The following is a 10,571-nucleotide window of genomic DNA, read 5'->3' on the forward strand; positions in this document are numbered from 1 at the left end:
CTGGCAGGGAGAGGGTCGGAACAGGATGATTCGGGTCCATCCCATGCCCCAGCACAGGGATCAGCATGGAAGCCAAGCTAACATGTGAAAGGCAGCTGGAAACCCTGGGAAACGCTGGAGTTTGGGAGCGCTGGGAGCCGGCCGGGCCCTTCCCTGCTCTCTCCATGCAGAAATAATTGAAGGGAGAGTTTCTCTTGGACCAGGTTTTCCCTCACATGCAGGATGAGCCTGAATGTTCCAGGGAGCTGGGGTAGGAGCAGTGCTGGTTTGGGTGGAAAGGAGGCAAATGCAGAGTGTGCACATTCCCCTGCAAGGACATGGTTGAACAGATCCATATCCAGCTGCGATCGGCATCTTACTCCTTTACTCCGCGTTCCAGGCTGTGTTCCACTTGCAGGAGGCTGGATTGCCATCCCGGCAGCTCTGCCCTTCCCGGGATGCTCCTGAGAACCAATTCATAAATCCTGACCTCATTAGAAAGATCACAGAAAGAGGGAAAAGCAAATCTGGGCTCCTGACTGCGCCGGCTTTGAAGCTGCCTTCCCCCCTGTCAAGCCTGCGTGCCGCAAGCGAGCAGCGCAGGAGGAGCCCTGTTTGTTTGGGGATTAACTTCCCCACTTGGCTAATTGCTGGTTAATCACATCAGCACCTCGCCTGCTCCCCGTGGGACGCGGCTCCCAGCACCCCGACGGCTCCCATGGGGTCCCATGGGGTCCCCGGGGTGCGCGGGTCCCGACTGGGGCGTGCTCCCAGGCAGGCAGCAGCAGCCCGGCCCCGCTCTGCTGCTGGGTCCCATCCGTCATCTGTTTGTCCTGGTCCCCTGCCAGTGATTGTGCCGATTCCCACACCCACTTTCCATAACCCTCCGTCCTCGCCCGGGCGCATCGCTGGCGCTCTCGCCACCCAGCCCTTTCCCCTCCTCTGCGATGGGATCAGACACGTTCTGGAGAGGGGGAAGAAAGGAAAGGAGGGGAAAGGGGAAAAAAAGGAAGATCAAGAGGCGAACAGAATGTGACTCATTGCTTTCTTCATTTATTTGTATTTATTTATTCCCTCCCCTCCGCGCTGCGACGTGCTGGCCGCAGAGAGCTGCAGCGTCCAGCTTGGCAAAGAGGTGTTGGGAATGGGGTGGGAATCGTTTCCTTCACTCTTTTAGCCAAGGGGAAGAGCGCAGAGAGGAGCTCCTGGCACAGAAACTGTGTGGCACAGGCTTTTAAGGTTGTCCAGGTCTCCGCGTGAGCATCCCGCCTGCATCCCGCTCCCCACCAGCACAGCATGGACCGGAGGGTGGAAATATCTAATTCCACCTCCTACACTGTGTCCTCGGCAGGGGAAAGAGAAAGAGAAGATAAAAGGCTGGGAAGCTCAAATGGTGTCATTAGGAACTATTAATGCTCTCATAAAAGGGCATTAATAAACACGGCAGCTCATCAGCGTCCATTAGCTCCACTCCTGGCAGGGATCTTCGGGATGAGATGCTCCCCTCGCCCTCGCTGGCGTTTCAGCACAGGGGCAAGGGGCTGGAGCGGGGGGTTTATTCCTCCCTGCTGGCAGGAACCAGCTGCAGATCCCTCTCATACTGGGGTGGCAACTCGCAGGAGCAAGCGGGGCTTCACACCCGTCCTGCAGCCAGCAGCTGGTGCCCACTGTGTGCAGTGCTCTCCTCCACAAGAGCTGTTTACTACCAAACAAAATGAGGCAGGGTTTAAAGTGCTCATCCCCAACTTTCTCCCTCCCTCCCTCTTCCTGTTCTCGTCTCTTAAAAGGAGCTCTATCCTTTGACTCTCCCATCCCTGCGGCAAGCCAGAACCCACTGCATCTCGGGGCGAGCAGGCAGCCCACATCAGCAGGCAGGAGAGCAGGGAGGAGGCCCGGCCTCTCCCGATAAGCCCATGGCAAAGCCAGGAATAGCAGCGAGGTGCCCGCACGGGAGCAGCCCTACCAGGAGCAGGGAAAAGCCTCACTCCCTGCCTTTGAAGAGCAGGGGGCTGGCAGCCGGCCCGGCCGCACCAAGAGCTTGGGGCATGCTGCAAGCTTCCCCTGCCAGCCCGGCCCAGCACAGCTGGGTAGAGCACAGCGCAGCACAGCTGGGTAGAGCAGATGTGCACATCTGGATAGAGGAGGGATGCGCAGCAGCTGGGCAGGGCGGGCTGGCTCGGGTGGATGGGCTGGTAAATGCATCTGGATGGAGCGGGCACACACATCTGGGCAGGTTGCGCTCTCACATCTGGGCAGACTAAGCAGGGAGAGGGCAGCCCCGTGGCCTCACGTCCCCCCCGGCACACCCCAGGGTGCTTCTCCTTTGGCTTTTCCTCCTCCTGTGAACCAAAGCACCCAAACCTGCCAAGTCACTGCCCAAACTCTTAGTCATTGTCTCCTTCCCGCTGGGATATTCTGGGCTCTGGCCAGCCATGGGGAGCCGATATCCAAGGACCGCGAGCGGGCACTTGGCTTCCCGCTGGCGTCAGGCCACGCGCAGGAGGCTGTCACCATTGGTGGCTCCGTGCAGAGCTTTGATCCCGAAGATCCCCAGCCAAGCTCCCCGCGTGCCCTTTTGCTTCCAGTTATCTGCTGCATCTCCCTTTTCTTTTTCAGGGTAAGAAGTCCCAGGGCAGGTTGGGACGGAGGAGCCCTGGCAGGGCGAGTGTGTGGGCAGGACTGGAATAACGGGTGCCGTAGGAGAGGATTTAGGAGCGCTGGGGGGGGCCTGCTGGGAATAGCACAGCAGGTCAGGGGTGAGGTGGCTTGTGCAGGGATGGGATGTGGCCAGAGGTCTTGCCATTGCCTCCTTGCCGTTAATCACATTCCAGTGGGATGCTCGGTGGTCTCGGCAAAGCCTCCCTCCTGCAGGGAAGCATCCCAGGGCAGGGATGGGGATCCAAGCACACCGGGTGATGGGGCGCCCGGCAGGAGTTTTGGTTGAGAACAAAAGCCCCGTGATGGAGCAAAGCTTTGCCATGGGGATGCTGGTCCAAATCACCATCACCCTCCGCTGCCAGCCCCTTCCCACCCGGCATCATTCACCCTTCCCAACACCAGGGTGAACCATGCCAGGACACCATGCAGGGAGCCTCTACATCCCTAATGGCCACAGAGAGCCCCCCGTGTGCTTCTTCACAGGAGAGGATTGGTCCCCAATGACCCCTGCAAGGAAAACAGCCAAGATGTTGGAAGCCAAATCCCTGAGGAGCAGCCAGGGGTGGCGGGGGGGGGTCCTTCCCTCCGTGTCCTTCTCCTGGGGGCCCTGCAGCATCTCCCCCCTTTCTCCTTGTCCTTTCAGGGTGCGAATCTGAGGACTGGGGACGTCAAAGGGCACGTGCTGACAGGTGAGTGCAGACCCCAACCGGGGGACAGGGTCTCCTGCTGGGAGCTGGGATGAGGCGGTGGCAGAGCTGGCCGGGACAGGACATGGGGGAGGACACAAGGGGCTGCCATGGGGTGCAGCTGGGCTCTGTCTGAAATAGGAGCTGCTTTTTCTCTTCTCTTTCTCGAGGCAGAAGTGGTTTAGAAACTCCCCGGTGCTTGGAAGGGCTCCAAAGCAGTGCAGGGAGCGGGGGGATACAATCAAAAAGAGAAACACGAGATAAAAGCGGGTGAATCCCAACAACTTCTGTGATGTTGCACGAACAAAGACTTTGAGTTCAAAACAAGCCAGGCACGGCTCACGGAGTTTACATCCCAAGGGAACGAGGCCGGGGGTGACCAATGCTGGAGGGGCTTCAGCTGCTTGTGCCTTGGCACCGGGTCCTCCTATCCTCAATTCAGGGCAAGGGGCTGCACCGGGGGGGTCTGTTAATGGGAGATCTTTCAAAGTCAAACCCCATCCCTGGCAGTGTTCAAGGCCAGGTTGGACACAGGGGCTTGGAGCACTCTGCTCCGGTGGAAGGGGTCCCTGCCTGTGGCAGGGGTTGGAGCTGGAGGAGCTTTAAGGTCCCTTCCAATGCAAACCAGCCCGGGGTTCCGTGATGCCATGACCTGGGAGCTGTGTGCTGCTCTCTCCCACTTCAGCTGGCTGAGAGCTGGGGACGTGCCCACCTGCACGCGAGGTCTGCAGCGAGGGGAGGCATCAACCCCGAACTGCCAGCACCTGAGAACCACTGCTCCGACCGCAGGAGCATCAAGGGAGGACCTCAAACACGGGCAGCTGGAGCTCGGCCAGGCCCCAGCTCCCGTGGGGCAGCAGCAGGGTGAGAGGTGCTGGCTATGCTCTAGCAAGGTGCTGGGGGTCTCGAGCTTGACCCCCAGCAGATCCCTGCAACCCAGGGAAGGACGCACCCAGCATGGTGAGGGTGAGGAGGGGTACTGCAGGGATGAAGCAGGGATGGGAAGGGTAAGGAGAGGTCAAGGTGCTCAGCACAGAGGTGAGAAGCACCCTGGGGCTCTCAGGTTGAAAGAGGAGAGGCAGTGGCTGGCACGGTGGGAGGCTGGAGCTGGGTTAGTTCGGGAAAGGGAAAACAGGAGCTGGCCCCCAGGCAGAGGGGGGATCCAGGCAGTGATAAGGGAAGGGGGTTTCGGGCTGCTTTTGCCCATCAAACACCCAAGCTGCCCAGTGTTTTCTCTCTCCTGGTGCTGGGTGGGAGAACTGATCCCAGCCTGGAGGGACGGGGTGCACGCGTGGTTGCGGTGTGGAGAGAGATGCTCAGCCGTTATCCTTTGCATCCCCAGATTACGTCCGTCCCACGCCGCCTCCCCACAGCGGGTACCACCGCTACCAGCTCCTCCTGCACGAGCAGCCAGCGCACGAGGCCATCACCCTGAGCCCCGAGGAGCGCATCTCACTGGGTAAGGAGCAGCCGTGCCCTCGCCCTGGTCCCGCACCATGTCCCAAAGGGGCTTTTCCAGGGGGAACGGGCAATGCCATAGAGCATTCCCAAAGTGCAATGCTGGGATGCTCATTTGGTGCAAAGGGGTTTCAAATCTTTATACAGGACGTGGTTGGGGTGTTAACTCCTTGGCATAAGGGGATGGTAACGGCCTGGCTAGCGGGATCGGGATCAAGGAGAGATCTCGTGGGCTGTGAATTCCATCCAGGCCTTGCTGGAACCTCTTCCCCCTGAGCCGTGGGAGTTTCGTCACCTCGGAGGGCGCAGATAAGGATCAGACGTGGAGATGGTTTAGCAAGGGATTGCTCAAACCCCGCTGACACAACGAGCACCAACTCCCAGCTCCCTCCACCCTGGCACAGGGCTGCTGCCTCCCTCAGCGCGCACGGCAAGGATGGAGGCAAGAAGCTGAGTCCACCCAGGACATGACGGGACCATCCCTGCTGCTCCAGCCCGGATGGCTGCATGCTGCAGGACCCTCGGCACGGGCAAGGCCATGCCAAGGTGTATTCCTCGTGCAGCGGGAGCACAGGCAGTGCCGCTCACATGGCCTCAGCAAGGGAAACTTCCCAACTTTCCCAGTGGGATCGCATGCGCACGGCTTGGCAGGCAGGGCAGGTCGGTGCCTCCCGTCCGTGCCAGCCTGAGTCACCCCTGCGTGCTGGTACCCAGCCCTGCACATCCCAAGGGACAACAGGCACCTCCGAAGAGCTCATCCCTGGACCCCCGTGCCAGGAACACCCCAGATCCCAGCCGGCACAGGGCTGCGATGCTCGTCCTGCTGCCAGGCCGGGCTGCGGCTGCTGCTGCGAGTGTCTCTGCGGGTTATCTCTGCTCTTCAGTTGCTTTCTGGCTCATTAGCTCTGCTTCTTAATGACATGTATGGAAGCCACCCCCCTGCCAGAGGAGCAGGGCACGTCCCTGTCCCCTTGTCCCTGGAGAGGTCAGAGGAGGGGGCTCCACTGCTGTCACCCAGGGCCATGCACCCGCATCCCCATCGCAGCATCCCAGGGCTGGGGATGGAGCATGGGACACCCACCATAAACCCTCGTATTAACAGGATGTGCAGCTCCAGCTCCCCACATCTCATACCCAAAGGGGTTCAGCCACCAGATCCGTGTGGAAGATCTTTGTCCCTGCTCTGTGCCCCATGCTGTCTCCATCCTATCCTGAAGTTTCTCAGCCCTTCCCAAGCTCCCTGGGAAAGACCCATTGAAACAGCAGCGGATGTTTTCTCCTGAGCATCATCGTTTCAGTGGAGGCTGTTATTTAAGTAGTTGGTTGAAGGTTATTTTTAACCATTTCACTGCTGCATCACAGGCTTGGCCTGTCCAGTTAATGTCCCCTTTAACTCCCAGTGCACAAGCCCTGAAAGCAGCCACAGGATGGGATTTTGGTGTCTTAAGGGTTTTAGATAAATCCATCCTCAAGGACCACATTGGGACAAACACCACTGAGCCACTGGCACATCCAGCCCCCGTGGGGCGAAGGAGAAAGGAGGAAATGCCTTTGGTAGCACATGAAAACAAGGGGGATGCTGACTGTGACCCCAACAGATCATGGCTGAGGAGCTCATCCAGCTCCTCCACAGCTCTGTCTTGGTCCTCTCTCCCTGTGGTACAAGAGATGCATCCCGCATCCCTGTGCTGCGCATCGCCAGCTCCGTGCCCCGCATCCATCCCTCCGGCTGCTTTCCCACTGCCTGGGGACACCACGGGGCTCCATGAGGGTGTTTCTGTCACTGCTCAGCCCACAGAGAAGCTCCCTCCCGGCGCCTCCAGGGTGAAGCAGGAATGGTGCTGGAACCAGCGGGGCCGAAGCAGGGACCGCGCTGCGTGCCAGGCGGGAGGGCAGGAGCTCAGCAGTGGAGCCAAGAGGCCGGAGCCTCCAGAAGAGGGCACTAAACCAGGACCTGCCCGTTCGAGCCCTCTCCTGCTGCTCGGGAAGGTCCCTGGGGAGTAAACGTCGAGGGGTGATGGCCCGCAGGGAAATGAATCTGTGCTTCTGCTTCGCAGCGCCGGCAGCCCGCAAGGATGGCTCCGTGCTGGCCCCGGTGCCCACCCTGCCATGGGGATGGCACCATCGGGTGCTGTGCCCAAGGGTCACCCACCAAGGGACAGTGGTGAAATGGGTGCTCGCAGCAGAGGTTTCTCCAGGGCGTCTCTTGAGCAAAGGGACTTGTTTCATCAGGAAGAATCCAAACGTCGGCTCCTTCTCCTGATCAGTCCCTGCACCTGCAGCCTCCCTCCCTGTGGCTTCAGGCAAAGAACCCTCTTGGAGCCTCAGTTTCCCCACCGCAGCCTGATTCACTCCACGCTCTGGCTGTGTCAATGAGCACCAGCTCCGTGCCCCCTTGGTACCCACAGTGATGACCTGTGGGGTGTCCCCGCGGCTGTGGGGTGCTGATGGCGATGCAGAGCGAGGGTTAGCAGGGTGCAGGATGAGGGCTCGTGGTCTGCAGGATGTCAGAGGCACCGGCGCATCCCCAGGCACCGCGCAGGGAAACCCCGGCCGTGGGGGTGTTGGGACCTGCTCCTTGGCCACCTCCTGCCTTTCCCTTGTGGGAACTGTAATTAGCACGAGCTCATGAGGGTTAATTGCATGCGATGAGCGGTTCCGCTCCTCCCTCCCTGCTGTGTCCCAGTGCTGGATGCCCACCAGCCCTGGGAACACGCGGAGATGCTCCCCAGCATCCCCAAACTTCCTCCTGCCCCGGAAAGGTGTTTCACAGCTGGGAATGGCCTTTTGCCTCCCAGAGATGTTGGGAAGCAGAGAGTCCTTTGGGCACCAGGCACTGGGGATGAGCCCGGCCCGCGGCCCTTCCCACGGCTCCATCCCTCTCCATCACATCGGGGCTGCAGCATTGACTCATGAGCAGCCCTTGTGCGCCTCCGATCCACCCAGCTGGAAAATCGGGTTGGACTGGGCCCCATGGGAAGGGAAAGGCTGCGGCTGGGATGGGAGGAAGCGAAGGGCTGCGGGGAGCACCCACTCCCAGCCCCAGTCCCCGGGTGTCAGTTAATGGTGACCAAGCAGCCGGTGGCCTCCCGCCTACCTCCGCTGGGACATCATTAATCTCTGCAGGAAAGCATCAGGGCTCCTCTCAGCCCCGCTGATGAGGCTGATAAATTACGGCTGGCAACGCTGTGGGTGCCTGAGGAGGGGGGGACTGCTCGTTTTGGGGGGTGAAACAGCCCCATGCACCCATTGCCTGTGAGGCCAGAGGGTCCCTGAGCTCCCCAAGCCCCGCAGCAACCTCGTGCCTCAGTTTCCCCATGTGGTGCTCAAGGATCAGAAGTCAGTGGGTGCTCCTCTTCCTCCGGCGGGTGCTCAGGTAAGAGCCAAGCACGATGATAAAATCCTCTGGGAAATGAGCTCGAAAACGGACCAAGCCATGGATGCAACGTCGTTTTGGTGGGAACGGTGACATCGAGAGCTCCACGGTCCCAGTGACTCAGTCCCCAGTGCTGTGGGTCGCTGGCAGAGGGATGTCACCCTGTGCCAGGGATGCAGGATGCAGGCAGGATGGGACACTCGGTTTAAGGATGCACCCAAGGCGTTGGATTCGGCGTGGGGTCCCCCAGGGCTGGTACCCACCGGGTGCATCACCCGGGGCTTCCCCTGGGGCCAGTCCCTGCACCCTCAGTGCGCTGGCAGGTAGCAAAGTAGGTCAGGAAAAACCCGGGCCCCGCACGCAGCCCTGAGAGCCGGGGCTGGTGCCTGCAGCCCTGCGGCAGCTCTGCCTCCCCCTTTCATCCACAGCCCTCCCGAGGCCTCACCAACACCAGGGACAGCCCCGGGGAGCCGGGGGGAGCCGCGTCTCGCTCTCACCCCGGTCCCACCGGCACCGGCTGCTCCCTCTGCGGCTTTCCCAGTGCTTTGAAACCCAGCGGATGAAAGGCTGGGGGTGCAGTGGGAGCATCCCCCCCCCGGGACCCCTTCTCCTGCTGCTGCGCTCATCAGCATCCCTGGAGATGGAGGGGATGGGGGATGGATCAAGACCCTGAAGCGAGCGGCTCCCTCCTTGCCAGGGGTGTTATGGGGGGAAGGATGTGTTTGTGGCACACGCTGGGACACGGTGGCCATCCCCGTGTCCACGGCCTGGCTTGGCAGTGGTGCTGCAAACCCAAAGCCCCCTTGGGATCCTGTGCTGGGGCATCTCCCCCACCTTGGGCTTGGGATACAGCAATGAGCCAAAGCTGATGGAAACGCGGCTCCATGCCCCGGCTGGTGACCCCAGTGTAGCACATCGGGACTGTCCTTGCCCTCAGCTTGGTTTGGGTCCTCAGTGGGTGTCAGTGATGATGTGGGGACACCCAGAACCCCCCCAGCCACACACAACAGATGCATCCCAACATCTCCTCCCAGCAGGATGCAGGGTCCAGCCTGAGCATCCTGGGATCTCCTTCCCAAGCACTGGAGCATCTCCTGGGCCACATCCTCTTCCAGCTGAGGAGGTTGCACAGCGCAGTGCCAGCGCCAGGAGCATCTGCAGAGCCCATCAGGGGCTTTTTGGCTGTGAAGAGCCCCAGTGCTGGAGGCGGGGGGGGACACGGGGGGAGCTGGGCTCTGCTGGCACCCAAACCCCCATCGCCCCGTGCGGGTGAGGCAGCAGCTCGGGTTTTGCTCAGCACTTTGCAAGAGCAAAGGGGATGCTTTGCTCCAGCTGGGGCCGAGATGTGGGCGCAGATAAGGGCTGCCAGCCTGCAGCGTGACATTAAAGAGGTGCCAGGAAGAGCAGAGGAGGGAGGAGGGTTTCACATAAACACCGGCCCCCTTGCCCCTGCCCTGTGCCACCGCAGCGGCTCCCATCCAGGCTCCCACCACCACAAGTGGCAGCGTGAGCTGCTTGGGTCCCCGGGGAAAGCCCCTCTGGCCCGGGAGGAGGATGCTCCATCGGCCACAGGCCAGACCCACGCTCGCACTGAGCCCTGGCAGGGCGCAGGGGGATTGCACAAAGGAATCTCTCCTGCCCACAGCCCCAGAGAGGGACCCCTGCCTGCAGCCAGGAGTGTCTCTGGGGCCTCCAGCATCCTCGGGTCAGGGCAGGCAGCAGAGGAAGGGGGTCGGGAATTGCTGGGCCTCTTGGCTCAGTGCATGCAAGTGAAGGGTCTGGGGAGCTTCTGCTGTCTCCCCCATGTATTTCCAAGCATCCTAAGGCAGGCTTGTGGGAAGCCATGGGAAGGTCTGCTCCAAAGTGGGGACACAAGAGGAGCCAACACCATTTACCCCCAGGGATGCCCATGGCTCCTGCCCTCCTTCCCCTCTTGCCCCTGTGTGCATCCAGCCCCACAGCATCCCTGCTCTGGCTGCCTCCATCCCTGCTCACTCCTGCCCCTCTCTCCTCAGGTTCCTGGGCGATGGAGAGCTTCGTGAAGCAGTTCCGGCTGGGCTCACCGGTGGCCTCCACACAGTTCCTCACCAAACACCACCAGGATTAGCTCTGCCCATTGTGCCCTTCCCTGTGCAGCTGCATCCCCTTCCCTGCATCCCAGAGCCACATCTGGAACCCATCGAGGATGCACCCGCCCTTCTCCCAGCCCAGATTGAGAGCAGAAACCCAGCCCCTCCACTTCCCAAACCCGGGAGAGCCCCCTCATCCCCTCCGAAGGTAACATCCCATTGGTGTCCTGGCTCCTGGGTGTCCCGGGAAGGCTGCATCACCTTCTCCTCCTTCGCCCCATTTCTGGCCTGACCCCCAGCATGTCCCTCCTGCACCTTGGGGGTCTTACACCTTAATGCCTGCAG

The 10,571-nt window shown here is 61.0% G+C and overlaps 1 protein-coding gene across 1 annotated transcript in view; it reads left to right on the forward strand.

Moving 5' to 3' along the window:
- Positions 1 to 10,264, forward strand: part of PEBP4 (phosphatidylethanolamine binding protein 4) — a gene marked incomplete at both ends in the record, with an annotated part of 69,983 nt that extends 59,719 nt beyond the window's left edge. Inside the window, 3 exon segments of the mRNA XM_080634608.1 lie at positions 3,281 to 3,326; positions 4,666 to 4,782; positions 10,173 to 10,264. Of these exon segments, the coding sequence (XP_080490734.1) occupies positions 3,281 to 3,326; positions 4,666 to 4,782; positions 10,173 to 10,264 (255 nt within the window).
- Positions 10,265 to 10,571: the final 307 nt, after the last annotated feature.

This window comes from Psittacula echo (assembly GCF_963264785.1).
Source record: "Psittacula echo genome assembly, chromosome: 25".
NCBI classification, from domain to species: Eukaryota; Metazoa; Chordata; class Aves; order Psittaciformes; family Psittacidae; genus Psittacula; species Psittacula echo.